The 17,258-nt window shown below is 46.2% G+C and overlaps 1 protein-coding gene across 1 annotated transcript in view; it reads left to right on the top strand.

Moving 5' to 3' along the window:
• TTLL4 (tubulin tyrosine ligase like 4) overlaps positions 1 to 15,716 on the top strand; it is a 29,490-nt gene extending 13,774 nt beyond the window's left edge. Inside the window, 19 exon segments of the mRNA XM_051983544.1 lie at positions 2,945 to 3,942; positions 3,945 to 4,545; positions 5,241 to 5,344; positions 5,529 to 5,592; positions 7,864 to 7,988; positions 8,511 to 8,621; positions 9,042 to 9,118; positions 9,916 to 10,107; positions 10,192 to 10,274; positions 10,554 to 10,682; positions 11,141 to 11,263; positions 11,695 to 11,793; positions 12,118 to 12,252; positions 12,940 to 13,077; positions 13,424 to 13,526; positions 14,016 to 14,226; positions 14,313 to 14,383; positions 14,636 to 14,718; positions 15,247 to 15,716. Coding sequence (XP_051839504.1) covers positions 3,036 to 3,942; positions 3,945 to 4,545; positions 5,241 to 5,344; positions 5,529 to 5,592; positions 7,864 to 7,988; positions 8,511 to 8,621; positions 9,042 to 9,118; positions 9,916 to 10,107; positions 10,192 to 10,274; positions 10,554 to 10,682; positions 11,141 to 11,263; positions 11,695 to 11,793; positions 12,118 to 12,252; positions 12,940 to 13,077; positions 13,424 to 13,526; positions 14,016 to 14,226; positions 14,313 to 14,383; positions 14,636 to 14,718; positions 15,247 to 15,412 — 3,522 coding nt within the window. The 5' untranslated portion in view covers positions 2,945 to 3,035 and the 3' untranslated portion in view covers positions 15,413 to 15,716.
• The last annotated feature ends 1,542 nt before the right edge of the window (positions 15,717 to 17,258 follow it).

Genomic DNA, 17,258 nt, shown 5'->3' with positions numbered 1-17,258 from the left:
TGTGCTTTGCAGTTTCTCCCTTCATTACTTTTAAAGAATTGGATTTTTTTTTAAATTTGATTCAGATGTTGTGAAGGGTTAGCATAAGGACAATTGGATCTAGAAGAGCAAAACATAAAGCAATATGTATTCAGAAACAGCCCAGTCAGTCACCTATCTTCCTTTCAGGGCAGAACTTTGGCATTTAAGTTTATCTCTGATCTGTCAGAGATTTTTATCGTCTAGAGAGTAGTTAGTTATTTGTTCTTAAGTTTGTTTTTTTTTTCCCCCAATAAAAAATTTCATGGCTAGCCTGTGCTCTGGGCCACAGAGTATATGAAGTGTCAGGAATTAAGTATATTGATTTTATATCTATTTTCCATATTTGTCCTATGTTTTTGCATTTGCATATATCTCACAGAAATTATATGAATATGGCATGGCTGACAGCAGGTTGGGTAAGCTAAGAATGTGCACCCTTTACTTACTCTCTTACAACTTGGGAACATAGGAAGCATTTCAGAGTTCATAGAATGCTATTATTGATAGTTGTGGAAAACCTAAAAAGATTTTTAGGGCAGTTATGCCAGACATAAAAGATTAAGTGGGACTGAAATAAATTGTGGTTAAAGTGACCCAAATTCTCTTCCAGTCTGACTACATAAACAAGTATATTCTGTGTTAGACAGATTTAAAAGGGTTGTTTAGAGGGCAGGTAGAGAGAGCAATATTAAATCCATTGTGCCATTTATACTGGATAAAGGATTTAGAAAGTCAAAGTTGTTTGGGTCTAGTGGACCAGTTCTAGTTACTGCTTATCTGGGTATGATCATCTTCCTTGGCCTGCTCCAAAGCTCTCTATAGCCAGTTGTTACCTGCCTCATGAAGTCCAAGCTTTTTTTTTAAGACTCTCTGTAGCCTGGTCCCCACCTGTTTTCAGTATTGATATCACACTTTTCCATTGTAATCCCTGTGCTTGTTCATTTGGATTATTTGATTGTCTCAAAAGATATCTTCTTTTACTTTGCCACTTTCTTGCCTTTGCTCCTGGAAGAGAACTAATACCAAGACTGAATAAATGTCCTTAGGCCTGGAATGTCCTCTTTATCTTTTCTGCCCTTGCCTCTTGAGATATTAACCTTTTTGTAGGGTTAGTTCAAATGCCACCTCCACTAGAAAGCCTTCCCCTTCCACCCTTCTAGCCAAAAAGTAATTCCTTTAAACTCATGAAAACTTGGCAAGTACTTTTCCTTTTCCCAGTTAAAATAAAACTCCTTTACTGAGTCCTTCCCCCTAGACCAAGATGAGAATACTTTGTTTCCCTGCCTTATATGCTAGTCAACTTGCCTAGATTAAACAGTATTCTCAGAATCTTTCCAGATCCTCTTGACTACCAGATAGAAGCATTTTTCTTTTTGATGACAGGAGCTTAGCAGTCAAGGACAAACTGGGGAAGTTTTATTTTATGTTGTTTTCCACTTTTTTCCTTTCTCGATTGTGAAATATTGAAGTTACTCTGAATTATAGTATCATAGGTAATTTCCAGTGCTGGTCAGCACCTTTGAGCTCCCTTAATATTGAGCCAATTGGAGTGAAAAGCATCTTGCAGCCTAGCTCTAAATTACTTTGTATCGGGGGCACTGAATCAGGAAAAATGGGGCTATGGTTGGGTTCCCATCTCAGCTCTGCTGTAACTCTTGGATTTAGCCTGGAATTTGAAGAAGGGAGAGGAATAGATTTATCTCTTCCTTGTGCCTTGCTGGTTCTATTCGGGCTGTTTGAAAATATCAACAGCTGTACTACATAGTCTCTTCCTAACCCAAGGCTCTGAAATGGGATTATTCATACTTAGAAATTTTGAATTAAAAATGGTTTAAGGTCCCAGCAATAATCATTCCATTTCCTAAACTTGCTTTGCTTAATCAAAGAAATCAACAACTCAACCATTCCTAATTCATTTTGGCATGACTTTGTATTCTAGCCTTAGATATTTGGGAGTTGTTTAGGAGAGTGGTAGAGAATTAACTCCTTCTCAAGTGATCTTTTATTCTTTCAGAATAGTTAAGGGGGAAACATTATTTGCTGCTTTCTCTGCTGGATTCACACTTACCCTTATTTCAGCAGAATCTGTGATGGGATGAGAAAGGGGACCCCATGGATAAGGTCTTTGGAGGGAAAAGTTCTTCAAATATGAGCCATTTTTTGGAAAGAAGAAAGAGGGAGTTTTTGCAGGAATGCAAAAATACTTTCTTCTCATTTAATAAACATGTTTAATTTGTATTTTATTTTCTCCTTAAATACACGTTAAAGCAATTTTTAAACACATTTTTGAGGTCCAAATTCTATCCTCTTCTCCCTGAGAGATATAGATTATATATGTACAATCATGTAAAACATTTCCATATTAATCATCTTGTACAAGAAGACTGAAATGAAAAAAAATGAAAGAAATAAAGTGAAAAATGACATGCTTCAGATAATATCAGTTCTTTCTCTGGGGGCAGATAATATGCCTCATCACTAGTTCTTAGGAATTGTCTTGGATCATTATTTTGCTGAGAAAAGCTAAGCTATTCACAGTTCTTCACTGAACATCTTGCTCTTACTGCGTACAGTTTTCTCTCCTGGTTCTCCTTCCTTAACAAGTACATATGTCTTAAAAGTTCCTTTCTTCTAGAAGGTTTGCTCTGGTGGATTGGTGATGGGAAGAAAATCTTGACTTCATTGAGAGCTGTCTTTCCTTGCACACCAGAAAAAATGTGGGTCAAGTCTGATCCCTAAGCCAAGAAAATCAGAAATATGTGTGTGTGTGTGTGTGTGTGTGTGTGTGTGCGCGCGCGCATGCGCATGCATGTGTGCACCCTTCTCCCCCCTCCCCCCCGCCCCCCCAAATGATGGCATCTCTCTGTCCCTAGCTTTTCTTTGTGGACTCTGATTCACCTCCTCCTTTTTTCCTTTTTTTCAGGCTGACGGATCCAAGGATGCTGCTGCTGCAGCCTGAAGCGCAGGGCACCGTGCATGAGCCAGGCCATATGTGGCTGTGAAATGGCTCCCTCATGGCCTCTGCAGGGACAGAGCACTATAGTCTTGGCCTCCGCCGGGGAAACAGCTTTAAGCAGGGTGGTCCCCCGGGCACAGTGCCGACCCCACCAGCCGAGAAACCCTCCGAGGGCAAAACCTGGTACCAGGCACAACAGCAGGTGAAGCCGATCTGGAGACTAGAGAAGAAGCACGTGGGTACCCTTTCATCAGGGCAGGGCCCAGGTGCCCTGGGGATCACTCCCCAGCCAGCTTACTTTTTTTATCCCAACACCCTTTGTAATTCTGGGACCACAGCTGTCATCGCAGGCCACGGCAACTCCCCCTGTCATCTGCACTCCCTCCCGGACCTTTTCAGCAGCACTTTGCTGTACCGGCGCTCCAACTACAGACATAAACCTTACCAGCAGCTTGAGTCTTTCTGTTTACGGTCAAACACAGCGGATAAAAGACCATTTACTCTCTCCAGAAGGAGCCTTCCTATCGGTCTCCCTGCCCCTAAAGTCATCACCCCAGCAGCAGGTTCCACCCTTCCTGGGACTATGGCTTCCTCAGCCACAGACCCGTGTCTCCCTCTGAGAGCTGCCGGGGAGCACTCTTCAGGGAAGAGCATGACCCCTGCCATCTCAGGGAAGATCCCTCCCTCCTTTTCCCCCTCTTCCTACAAGCCTGTGCTCAACAACAATTCCTTTCTGAGGCCAAATAGCACAAAAGTGCCTTCACAGCAGGCCTCAGAGGGCCTGAAGCCAGTTCCCCCCCCCAAGATCCCATTGCCTGTCTCTTGGCATCATTCAGGAGGCACTGGAGATTGTTCCCCCCTGCACCTTGACCACAGGGTCTCCAAGAGCAGTGGCACTTCCCCTGACCATGCCATTGCCCATACCACCACCACTCCCACCCTTAACACCCTCACCGCGCCCTCCACCAGCCCCCCACCAGAGGTGCCTCTCCCAACTATGTCCAGAACGTCTCATCCTCAAGGGCAGAGCGGCCTTCCTGGACCTTAGAGGTTAAAGACACTCCCCGGGCCTTTTCCAGGGAGATTCGATTGACTGAGGCTGTGAGAAAGTTGACAGGGAGGGGCCTTGCCAAGGTGGGGCAAGGCTACCGACTTGAACGGTCCTGCCTCATGAACCCCAGCTTCCACTGGAATCTCCTTAATGGGAATGGGCGGTGGCAGCCCCCCGTGGTGAGTCCTCGGTTTGCTCGAGAGGATTCTATTTTGGAGACCAGACCAGTCCCCGACGGCTCTGACAGCGTGGGGCTGGACAGCACCGTCTTCTGCACAAAGCGCATCAGCATTCACCTCCTTGCCTCACACCCCACTCCTCCCAACAACGAACCTGCTGGGGGGAGCCCTCCTGGAGACAAAGCCCCAGTTCTCAGTGTGGCAGACATGGCCAGCCGGATGTCTTCCATCCATCTGAGTCAGCCAGCCAGAGGACCGAAAGAAGGCAAGCAGCAGCAGCAGCAGCAGCCATTGCCATTGCCGCCACAGCCACAGAACTCATCTATTAGAAGCTTCAGGTGAATTAAAGAATATCCTGCTTAGGGTCTTTGGGGAACAAACATTCTTAACCTGGGAAGTCTATGGACTCCTTCTCAGAAGACTCTTTGTAAATGCAAAAAATAAAATGTATGGGACCACAAAAGAAACCAGTAATACTGAAATAGTTTTCAAAATACTTTTTACAAGTTTGTGGGAGCCCTTGGTCCAGAAGTGGAGGGTTGAATGCCGTAGCATCTTAAGTGAGTAGACTCGATTTTGTACCTCTAGTCATTGATTTGTGCCTGGGGTCAGGCCCAGTATAGTACAGACTAGAGTTTGATTTCTTGTTCAAGATGGGCAAGGGTCAGGGTGGATTCGAGAAGTTTCTCAGGTTAAAAGGACAGGTTCCTTTCCATCTTTGGACAAGTTGTATCAGTGGTTAGTCTGTGCATACACAGGCCTCCGCCCTTATCCACTCTGCAAGTTTGTATCCTACAATTCTCAGAGAAGGGTCTTTCAAGTTCTAGGAGCCAATTAATAGTCATTTGATTGTATTCTGCTATATTAGGTACTCTGGGCAAATAAAGAAACAGAATATAGGATTCCTACCAAAGGAAGCTTTATAGATTGTGCTTAGACCTTAGGAGTATTTGGAGCAAGATATCAGGGGAACCTGGGAAACAGAGATTGAATAAAAGGGGGACCAATGATGTGTGGAATTGCTTCCTTATAGTTCAAATACTGACATGTTCCGAGGTGAAGCTGAGGATGTGGAAGAGGAGCTGGGAGATGGTTTAGAAGACTGTTGTAGCCAAGATGAGGATGAAGAGGAGGATGGTAAGTTTTTGGTTCTACTGCCTTAAGGGCACCAGGAAAAAGGCTTTCTAGTGACTGCCTGATCCCCAAGTCCCTTTCAGACTAGTCTTTCTTTTTTCCTTCCTGCCATTTGTTCCCTTCAGGTATCACATGCATAACTCCTGGGGCATCTGAGAAGTCACTGCTTTCTCTTTTTTCCCATTAGAGGACTCTGAGTGTTCTTCAGTCAGCGGTGTCTCAGCAAGTGAATCAGTTGCAGTGATCTCTCGGTGAGTGACTGGGAAATCCAGAGTCTGCTTTATTATTATCAATTAAGCTACTCTGCTTTCCAGGTTGTGAAGGAGTGAGGCCTTGGGAGTCCCTTCCACAGAGTACCCTGCTTTCAGTTCTGTTTAGAACTAGGTAGAAATAGAAGAGGATCACAGAACAACTCAGAGTTACTTTGTCTTCAAACCTGGAATCCTTTGACCCTTTATCACATTACCAGTCTTCCTTTTCCAAAGCTGACCAAACTTAGATATTCATTGTTGCTTGCATGCTGCTGAATGCTGCAAAGCAGAGTGCGCTACATATTTTTATACTCTGATCATAAAACCTTTCCTGCTGTGGTATGATACCTTTACCCTTCCATGATTGATCCTCTGTCCTACTTGCTATTCCAATTGGCTATTCCAGACCCCTTCAGAATTTGATTATATCAACCTTTTCCTCTTAGTAGGGGATCTTGTTTCATATTTTACTGGAAAAAAAAATCGAGGGTTAGTTTGAATTAGCTTTCATTCTTCCCCAGTTTCATACTTCAGATCAGTTGAGCATTGTCATTTGTTCTTTCTTCCTTTGCTCCTTTCAGTTAATTCATTCTGGGAATGAAAAAGCCTTTCTCCCAGCCAATTCTAATGTGTCTTTCTGTGCCCATGATTCCCATCTCTTCTGGGACCTTGCTTTTTTGATCATCCTCTCATTCTAAATTTCTTTTTATTGACAGCTTTTTTTTTTTTTGGAAGACATTATATTTATTTCTGAAAATATGCCTTCCCTACTCAGTGAGCCTTTCCTTCATGGCTTTTTATGACACTTCAATATCTTGTTACTTGTATGACTGACATCCTCTCTAGGAGGATCATCATCCAGAGCCCTCTCCTCACTCTTATGTTCTCTCCCTCTTGATAATCTTGGCAGCCTCCCTAGTTTCAATTATCATGTCCATGCAGATGACTCTCAGATCTGCATACCTAATTATTATCTTTTTCCTGAGGTCCCATGGATCTCTCAAATCTAACATGTCTAAAACTCATTGAGGGCACTATCATTCTTTCAGTTACCCAAGTTTACAATCTAGAGGTCATATTTGATTTCTTGTATTCACTCATTGAATTGTTAAATCTTTTCAATCATACCGCCTCACCATCTTTATCATCTGGTCACTATAATCGCCTTGATTCAGGTTTCCATTACCTTTTTCCTGGATTATTCTAATAGCCTTTTGCAGATTCCACACAGTTGCTGAATCCAGAGGCACTTCAGTGGTTGTGTAGGGAATAGGATAAATTCCCTTCCATTTAAAGTCCTTTTTAGTACTTCTCTCTACTTCTTCATGGAGTGTGAAGCAGTGAAAAAATGTGAGACTTCTTGATTTCAAAGGATCATAAACTTAGAACTAGAAGACCCCATAGGGACCGTCTAATTCAACCCCCTCATTGTACAGATGGAGAATCTCAAACTCAGGCAATGAGGTGATTAGTCTGAGATCACATTGGGAATAAATAGCAGAGCCCTGGGCTCAAGAGTCATCGTGTCCTCACAACACTCCCCCTTCAAATCCAGTGTACTTCCTGTTGTACCATGGATTTCTGAATACATATTCCTAGAGAAAAAAGGATTTAGAACTTGTAACAAAAATGACAAGGACCTTGAATAGGTTGTTATTCTTCATTCTTGAAGACCAAAATGACATCACTATGTTAGAGTTGAGTTACGTTATGTCCAGCTGTGGCTGATCAGACCACTATAAGTTCAGAGTGCTTTGCCACATGTTGGACACAAATAAAGTAGCTTCTCTATTTTTGTGCATCTTATGTTTCCTTTGGGCTAATTCAGTTCTGCATTGTTCATAGAGCACAGCACCTTTTCTGATGAGGGCACGCTATGCTGGGTTGTCCTATGTCAGTGTCTCCCATGTCATACAATAGATTCTTACGTTCTTAAGAAATACCTTGAGAGTATCCTTGTATCACTTTTTCTGACCACCTTGTAACTGCTTGCCCTGTGTGAGTTCTCCATAAAATAAAATTTTTTTTTGCAAGCATACATTTGGCATTCAAACAATGTGACTAACCCAATGGAATTGAACCTTCTGTAGAAGAATTGAAATGCTTAGCAGTTTATATCCTACCTGTTTTTACTTAGGAAGTTGTTGATGAGCATCTTTTCTTTTTGGGTAGCAGGGATATTATCTGTACCTCCAGCATACTGAAGAAGCATGTTTCTGATATCAGCGGGTCGCCTCATTCTTCTGCCATGTTCCTGTCTTCTTATTTTAGGAACTGCATGGAAGTTCTGGCCAAACCCCTTGCCAACCATGAGAAAGTTGTCCGGCAACCCCTTATCTACAGCCTCTTTCCTAATGTACCCCCTACCATCTACTTTGGCACAAGGGATGAGAGAGGTAAACCTGGAAAACTATTTAAAAGCACAGGAGCCAGTGAAAAACAATTCAGTATGTGGGGTGAAGAGAAAGAAGCCTTATATAAGGATGATCCATTGGGGGGGTGGACATGGGGGGAGGAGAAAGGCTAGCTACCTTCCAGGAGCCAAGTATAATGAATATACCATTTGTCAAGCTTTCTGTGTTCATGCCTTTGTTTTACATGGCTTTCATTCTAATCCCAACTATATTTTCTTCTTAGATTCTTCCTCATTTCCCTATATTTCCCTCTTTCCTTATCAACCCTGTTCCTTTACCTCTTTCTTCTAGTCTTTGTTCCTTATTTCTTCTTTCATCTCTCCCTCTTGATTTTTATTAAAAAAAGGATCTTGCCCATGAGCATCTCAGTTTGTTGTAGGAGGCATTGAGCCAGAACAATTCCAGAGGCTCATGTGGCTGTGGTGGCGTTATTGGTAGCCAAATGTAGTTATATCCTCTCTCTGTTCACTGTGGTCTTTTCTACCATCCGTGATTTTTGTGTAGTGGAGAAGCTACCCTGGGAACAGAGGAAACTGCTTCGTTGGAAAATGAGTACAGTGACTCCCAACATTGTCAAACAGACCATTGGACGCTCTCACTTCAAAGTCAGCAAGAGTGAGTGTCAGTTTGTTCTGCCTCATTTACCAGACCTAGTGTTGCCAAAGTGCTTTGACCTCACTGTGGGATGTGAACCTTTGCATCTGGAGCCCTTCCTGCCTTCTGAGGGAAGTGCTAAGATTAGGATTCAGCATAATTATTTTTAGAGGAGTCTATTAATGGAGGACTTGTGGGAGGAGGGACAAATATTATAAATATGAGAAAAAAGGTAGCCCTGCGATCCCGGCCTTTTCATGCTATGTGTGGAATTGGGGACTACTAGTAATAGTGTCCCAGTCTTGGCTATGGAGCCTTTCTCTGACGTGGGCACAGGGCCATCCATAGTCTGTGATCTCCCTGGGCACATATGGGGTTTTATATCCACCACAAAGAAAAGAAACTGCAAAAGGGACTGACTCTGTAAAATGTCTTTCACAGAAAACGATGATTGGCTGGGCTGTTGGGGTCACCACATGAAATCTCCCAGTTTCAAAACAATTCGGGAGCATCAAAAGGTAGGCGCCATCCCTGAGAGACTGTACCAGGTGGTTCCTAACTAGGAAAACAAGGAAAGGGAACACAAAATTAGAGAGGAAAAATGAGAAAAACCCAAAGGCTTTCAGATAGCGCTGGAGAAGAAGCATAATAGGCTTTCAAATGAGAATCAGCTGTAAGCCCCTGGGCTCCAATCCAGGTCAGTCACATAGTACCTGAGAGTTGCTCAATTATTTATTTAGCAACAGTTACGTATGTTCCAGCCACTGTGTTGGTCAGTAGTTATAGAAAGAGAGACAGAGACAGTGATAGAGAGAGAAGAGAAGAGAAAAGAAGAAGAAGAAACTGGCCAGTCTAGTCCTGACCTTTCTAGGTACCATCCTGTGTGTATCAAAGGAAAGAGTTTCTGGTTTACAGTTGACCACATACTCCAATCTAAACTGCCATATAGTCCCTCCATTTGTTTCCCACGCTGGTCATTTTTTATAAAACACAGAGGCTTGTGGTCCCTTGTTGGAAGAAATAGATTCACTTTCTTGTGATGAAGCCTTCTAGGAACTAAGTATGTCTCCAGTTCTTGTCTCAGACTGGAGGGAAGAGCCATCAGGGTCCAGATGCAGAAGAGAGATGTTAATAGGGCCAGCTAGTCTTTTACTTTCATGAACATAATCTGTTTCCAAATTGCCACTGTCTGCATGTTTCCAGAAGCTACTGAGCTGGTATGGGCAGCTGGACTGGATGGCATCATCTTTCTGGCTGCCACCTTAGCCACCCTCAACATTTTTCATTTCTCTTCCCTTCTCCCTCTCCTGTGTAGCTGAACCACTTCCCAGGCTCATTCCAGATTGGGCGGAAGGACCGACTATGGCGTAACCTGTCGCGCATGCAGAGCCGCTTTGGAAAGAAGGAGTTCAGCTTCTTCCCCCAGTCCTTCATCCTCCCACAGGATGCCAAACTTCTGCGAAAGGCCTGGGAGAGCAGCAGCCGTCAGAAGTGGATTGTGAAGCCGGTAAGGAGTCTGGAGGGAGCAAGAAGAGCAGGGAAGGCAAGGGTCCCTGAGCTAACACAGTTTTCCTTCCTTCTTGCTCTCTAGCCAGCATCAGCCCGAGGCATTGGCATCCAGGTCATCCACAAATGGAGCCAGCTGCCTAAGAGAAGACCCCTTCTCGTGCAGAGGTGAGCCAGCCCCTTCTCATGTCGCCAGTGATTCCCCCACCTGCCATCTCCCAGTTTTTCTAGCCAGTCCCAGACTCATTCACATTTCTTCTTTCCCATGTCTCCTTTTCAGAGGTGGTTTTCTTAGCACCAAGGTATCTTTTGTTTTTGCTTTAAGAATCTGTGGGCTTAGCTCTTTTAGAAAGGATCTAGTCCTTTCTCCTTCTCTCCCGTCTCTTTTGTCCATTCTTATACTTTATGGGGCTACCACTGTTGGCCCCTTTCTTCTCTCCTGGGAAGGTATCTGCACAAACCCTACCTCATCAGCGGGAGCAAGTTTGACCTTCGTATCTACGTTTACGTCACCTCATATGATCCCCTTCGGATCTACCTCTTCACAGATGGACTCGTCCGCTTTGCTAGCTGCAAGTAAGTGGGAGATATCATACTGTAGTATAAGGATTTGTTTAGCTGGAACTAAAGCAAATAAGATAGGTGGAAAAAATGGTTTGTTTGAGTTTTTTGGTTTTTTGTTTTTGCTTTACTTTTTTTGAGGGGAAGGTGTTGGGGGCAAGCAGAAAACATGGAGGGAGGTGATTGGAAGAGCTGGGGAGAAACTCTTCTCTATATCAGGAAGGCTGCTTGGAGGAGGACTAAGAGAGGAAAAAGCTTGAGTATTTTGGGGTTCTGACCCCCGCACTTCCCCGGTTATTGCTATGACTGAGGACACCAGTTGGCTGTTCCTCAGGGATTGGAGAGGCTCTAGAGAGCCTGAATTCTGGGTGGGGGAGCAGCAAGAATGGTTCATGTGTGCCATTTAGCCTGTCTGGAGCCCAGGAAAGCCTTGACCCCCTTTCCTCCATGTTCTCTGTCCTGCTGACTCCCAGATACTCCTCTTCCATGAAGAGCCTTAGCAACAAGTTCATCCATCTGACCAATTACAGCATCAATAAGAAGAACACCGAATACCAGGCCAACACCGATGAGAACGCTTGCCAGGGCCATAAGTGGTACTGTCTGAGGGCAGGGGACTGAAGAAGGGTGGCCTTCCAGGATAGAGGGCACGTGTGAATGCAGGGAGTGAGGCAGCCAAGCCTGGTCACCCAGTGGGGCCAGGGCCGCTTCTCCTAATAATATCTCCCTAGGACACCCTTCCACTGTGAGCCCATGTATTCAGTTGTTTACATTGTGAAACATTATCCTGAGAAAGACAGCCCAAGACTCCATGACACCTCAAGGTTCCAGAGCTCCGGCTCAGGGTTGGTGTCCGGGGGGTCTGCTGACCTCCACGTTCTCCTTCTCCCCCGAGATGTTAGGGGGCCTGAGAGAAGAGAGCTTGTAGACAGAGGTTCCCTCACACCAAGGAGAGGTTCTCGCCCAGAAACATGACACTGAACCAAGATTCCTTTCCTCTTTTTTGGTTTTTTTTTTTTTTTTTTAGGGCACTGAAGGCCCTGTGGAACTATCTGAGCCAAAAAGGAATCAACAGTGATGCCATCTGGGAAAAGATTAAGGATGTTGTCGTCAAAACCATCATTGCGTGAGTCACTGGAGACTCTAATTTGTTGTGCACTGGCCTCCGTGATATGGTGTTTTGGGCTTCCTTGGGCCTTTCCAGAGGAACCCGCTGGGAAGTCGGGATAGGGGAGGGAGTGGAGGAGTGAGAGTTAATGTGTGTAGGATGGGTTTCATTTCCCTCTTTTTTTCCCCCAATTATCTGAGAGGTCTCAGCAGAAGCTGGCTCAAGGTTGATAGGGATCTACTGCAGACGGGTGCTTCCCCTCCTGGGGCTAGTCAGTGGGCAAGGCGCTTCTGCCTGGGCCATGGGAGGAAGCCCACAATTTACTGCCGTCCCCATCACCAGGTCAGAGCCTTACGTAACCAGTTTGCTCAAGATGTATGTGCGCCGGCCCTACAGCTGCCATGAGCTCTTTGGTTTTGACATCATGCTAGATGAAAATCTGAAGCCCTGGGTCCTTGAAGTCAACATCTCTCCAAGGTGAGTGGGTATCCTCAGAGATACCCAGCAGACACCCCCCTGTCTGTAGTCTCTCCGCAGCTTCCTCTCCTGAAGTTTGGCCCCATTCCAATCCTTATTTTGCCAACTTTGGTAGAACCCTTTCCTACTTTGGACCTCAGTTACGACCTCTTACATTAAATGGATAGACTGTTCCCTGGTCATACTTTTCCTCCTTCTCCCCCCATTATCTATTGGAAGATGGTAGAGAAGAGGGGTGGAAATGATTTCTTTAACCTGACTTCCAACCTGGGTTACTCTTGGCAGTTCCTAAAAAAGGGTGGACCTTTCTTACCCATGGGGCTAGGGGGCCTTTGTAATGGAGCTATTGCATAGCACATCTGGGCTGGGCAGTGCAACAGAAAGAGCATCGGTCTGGAATCTGAGTCCCAACATTAATTGATCCTGGGACAGCAATAAAAGAACTTACATTTTTGAGTCTCTTTCTTCATCTTTAAGAAATAGTTGTGCTAGCTCCTCCTTCCTTGTAATGAAGCACTAGGTAAGTGCAAGTTGTTGCTGTAGGCATCCTGAGCCCTCCTGGATTCTGCAGGATCAGGCAAAGGCATGAGGCAGAATTAGGGCCACACTATAATTGTGGTCAAGAGAAAGTCTGGGGAAAAAATAGTTAGTTGCTTTGATTACCCTGTGTCTGCTTCCCTCCTGCAGCCTTCACTCCAACTCTCCACTAGACATCAGCATCAAGGGCCAGATGATCCGAGACCTCCTGAACCTGGCGGGCTTTGTTCTCCCCCACGCAGAGGACATCAGCTCCAGCTGTGGCAGCTCTAGCAGCTCCACCATCAGGTCGGGCCTCTGCCCCACTATAGCCCCTGGAAAGGGGCCACCACAGGCCTTGGGCTGCTGGGGGGGCCTCAGGTCACTGGGGGTCCTCCACTGAGATTTCCCCCAATCCAAGTGGGACTGGTAAGGCTTGTTTACCTTGATGTAGAGACCCTGTCCTCTTCTCTTTGCTAGTATTGGAATCATGAGCTTTACAGCTGCCTGGTTGGGAGCATGTTATGGCTCCTCACAGCTCTTCCCCCCCACCTCCCTCAGGTCCCAGCCAGGCTCCATCCCCTTCTCTCATTGGGAAGGCATCTCTTTTCAGAGCTCTTAGACCTGCCTAAACCCTTCTTGTTTTTGCTCTTAGTCTTAGTAGCTCCACAAAGGAGAAGAGTAGGCTGGCTCCAGAGTACTTCACAGCAGAGAAAATGAAGAAAGCCTATTACCTGACCCAGAAACTGCCTGATCAGGTGGGGAGCCATCCCAGGAACAAAATGGGGCCCTCTCACGCCATCTCTCTGACAGACGGGCCGGGGGCTGGGCAGAGCAGTCAATCAGCCTCCTGGAGCGTGGGCTCCGTGCCTTTGCTCCATCCAGTTGGCTGTCTGACCTTGGGCAAGTCTGTCTGGAATGCCCCATGGCCAGAAGGTCCAGAGCCGGACTCTCTGAGACCCTGCCCTATCCTTTCCTGAGGAGGCTGAGCCTGATGAAGTGGTGGTGGCTGAGGGCCTGTTCCGGAGCCCCCCCAATCCCCACCCTGCTCAGCGCTGCCTTCCCCCCACGGAAGAGGCTTAGTGCCCTCCGTCTCCCCAGTACCGGCCTCACGGGCTCCATCCTGCCAGTACTGGGTTCGGTGTGCTCTGTCCCCTCAATGCCGCTCTGGTTTTCCTCTTCCGCCCCTCTCCTCACTCCCATTGACTGAGCTCTGTCTCCCTCTCTTCTCACATGGGGCACACAAGGATTTCTATGCGTCGGTGCTGGACATCCTGACGCCAGATGACGTTCGGGTCCTCGTTGAGATGGAGGATGAGTTCTCGCGCCGGGGCCAGTTTGAGCGGGTCTTCCCCTCTCGAGTCTCTGCCCGCTATCTCCGTTTCTTTGAGCAGCCGCGTTATTTTAATATCCTGACCACGCAGTGGGAACAGAAGTATCACAGCAACAAACTTAAAGGTGCGTGTGCGCCACCTTGTTGTCTGGGGACAGGCAGGAGGCTTTGCAGAGTGACCCACCTTGTTCTCTCTTCTCCTTTTCTCCAGGGGTGGACCTGCTCCGCAGCTGGTGCTACAAAGGCTTTCACACTGGAACCATCTCTGACTCTGCTCCCATGGTGAGTGAGCTCATTCCCGGGGTGCCGAGGAGGAGCCTCCCTGCTCACCTCCAGGGTCTGTCCCAAGATTGATGTCTCTCCTCACCCTGCCAGGCTTCTCTGGGTGCCTGCCACCCGGGCACTGGCTTGGCCTTGGTCTCGCTGAGTAGGAAGGGGATCCTTGTTGTGCCCCGTGTCGGCGAAGGGCTGGGCTGTCGGGGACGTCCCTGCTCACTCTAAGCGGGGAGGCCTGCTCTTCTCTTTTGTTTGTAGTGGTCCCTGCCGAGATCACATATCGTCATGAAGGGTGACATCCTCCTCAATGCCTTCTGTAAAACAGACCTGAACAAGCTGGGGTAAAGGCTGCTGAAGGGCCGGATCCGGGCAGAACCTGGGGGAGGAGGGCATGGGACTGGGTTCAGTTCTGAGGAGTCAGAAACGTAGGAATGGGGAGAGAAGTGAGCCAGTGGCTGGGTTTGACAGAATTGGGGTCAGGGAGAAGCTCAGAGAATAGAGAAGGCTCCTCCTACTGGGACAAAACCAAGCGGTGCAAAGTGACTAGTGGCAGGCGGCGCTGCATCGGTCCCTCCAGTGCCAAGGGGTGCGAGGAGGACACTTGTGGCCGCCTGGCTCCTTGTTGGGTGTGTGCCTGCACCCGCCTGTGCTTGTGGACCAGGCTGTCCTTTCAGGCTTTGGGGGAGCAGTAAAAAGGAAGCTCCTTTCCAAAATAGATTGGAGGCTGACTCTAGGACAGGAGACTTTACTAAAATTATCAGCTGCTCTTAGTCCCAGCCATGTTTAGGGGAACAGAGCTGTTTCATGAAGGGAGAAACCCCCATCTTCATCATCTTATACTTGTCTTCTCCCTTTTCTCTTTCTCCCAGGAAAACCCCCCATTCTACAAAGGAAAATGAGGATGCCACCCACAACTCTAGCCCCTGCCCTCCAGTGTTACCTATGCTCAAATATTCAGGGCAAGCTCAGAGACTCTCTGTTTCCCCTACACCTCCAAAAGCCAACAACAACCTTGTTGCCTCTGTGAACCCATGATCAGCTTCCTTCCATTAACCCCACTCCCTCCCCAGGAGCACCAGCGATAGCTACCTCATGGGAACCGGCCTGCCGGCCAGCCTGGAATCCCACCCCTGTCCATCCTGCCCCTAGTCAGAGTATTTTTGGAAAAGGTTGAATTCCAGAAAGAGGATTTCTCTGGGGCTTAGAGGGATGGTGGGTTTAGGGAAAGCATATGGAGGGGGCTATGTTCCACTCTCCTGCTGCTTGCCCAGCTCCTGTTATCCCAGCTGAGAAGCAAACAGTGGCCATCGCAGCCTTATAAAACAGGGTTTGATTTCTACCCTCAGAGCCATGTGTGATTTGTTTCCTGATCTAACTGAACTCTTGCCTCACCCATGCTTTGGGCCAGAAAACTTGTTGTTCTCCATCTAGCCCCTGGAGAGAGATTTGATAATCCACACAAGTTTTTATGGGATGGAGCATACCAGGGCATAAGGATGGGACGTTGGGGGTCAGAAGGGAGAAGAGCAGGGAGAAGTCGGCTTGCTTGATTTTTGCCGTATGTCCCATCGTTTTTGTTTTTCTCCCTTTGTTTCTTGTGGGTCAGCACATACATGTATAACATAGGCTTCATGGTGCCCTCCTTTGAGAGAACGATAGCTGGCTTGGCAGGATCATATTGGACATTTTTTCTGCCGTTAGTGAGGTAGCATCTCCAGTAAGTCTTCATTCTTCTTGTGACCTGAGGGTAGAGCTAAGTGAGGTTAACACTGAAGTCCTTTCTTCTTTCAGTTTCTATTCTGAGGACTACTTTGTGGTGAGGTCTCTCAGCGCCTATTACTGTGGAAACGAACAGGTTTCTCTCCCTATGCGATACCCTTCTTCTCTTCTCCAGGGCTCAAATGGAAAACATAATAGGTTCCATTCTAGACCCATTGCATCAACCATCATGTGCCAGAAGCTTCTACTCGGGCCTGCCCTGGGAGGAATGACCCACTTCAGATGAACATAATATCTAAATCTTCATGCAAATGACCATTGTGGTTCTCACCTTCTCAAACTGTTTCATCCACTCCTCCTGGTCCACCCTCCTGCCCATTGTCTTACTCTGATAATCTGATTTTAAAACTGTTTCTTCTGCGGAATTGATGCCATCACTCATCACCTTCTAACTCATCTGCTGCTGAATCTGTGGAAGTCCAGAGCTTTCCATAAAGTTAAATTACTGGATAAGGGCCCTCAGATGGGAATTGTTACCCAATTTTGACCATAGATCTTGGATTCAAGATACAGCATTGGACTCTCGAGAGCCTTCCTATCCCTCACTAGAGCCACAGAATTTCTGGGTTGGAAGGGACCTTTGCAGCCCTTTTATCCAACCTGTACCTGAAAAGGGAACACCACTTGCCTTTATAAACTCAAAGGAAAATTCAGTACTTCCCTAGATAATCCACTCTATTTTTGGATAACTGTTAGCTATTTCCTTAAGTATTTTATTGAAACTTTTTTTATTGGTGTCTTTCCCTAATACTATACCCCAGTAATAGAACTCAATTTTGTAGCATAGAAGTACAGAACAAACGTACTCCACTAATGAGACTGAACAGTGTATACTCCATCCATAGATGTCTGCCATCTCTAGACCAAGAACAAAGACAGAGAATTCATCATCAGTCCTCTGGAACCAAGATCACTGATCAGTATTGTTTAAATTACTGTGGCCTTTATGCATATTTTTCCCCTTGGTTCTGCATGATGAGAATTAACAGCTAACATGTAGCTTATAAATTACATGCTTTGTCTTTTTTGAACCTCAGAATTTTGTGAGATAAGTACTACTAGTGTTATCCCTATTTTACAAATTACTGAGGCTCAGAAATTA

Source organism: Antechinus flavipes, chromosome 3 (genome assembly GCF_016432865.1).
Source record: "Antechinus flavipes isolate AdamAnt ecotype Samford, QLD, Australia chromosome 3, AdamAnt_v2, whole genome shotgun sequence".
Taxonomy (NCBI): Eukaryota; Metazoa; Chordata; class Mammalia; order Dasyuromorphia; family Dasyuridae; genus Antechinus; species Antechinus flavipes.
The sequence above is the reverse complement of the archived record's forward strand: the minus strand, read 5'-3'. Positions and strand labels throughout refer to the sequence as shown.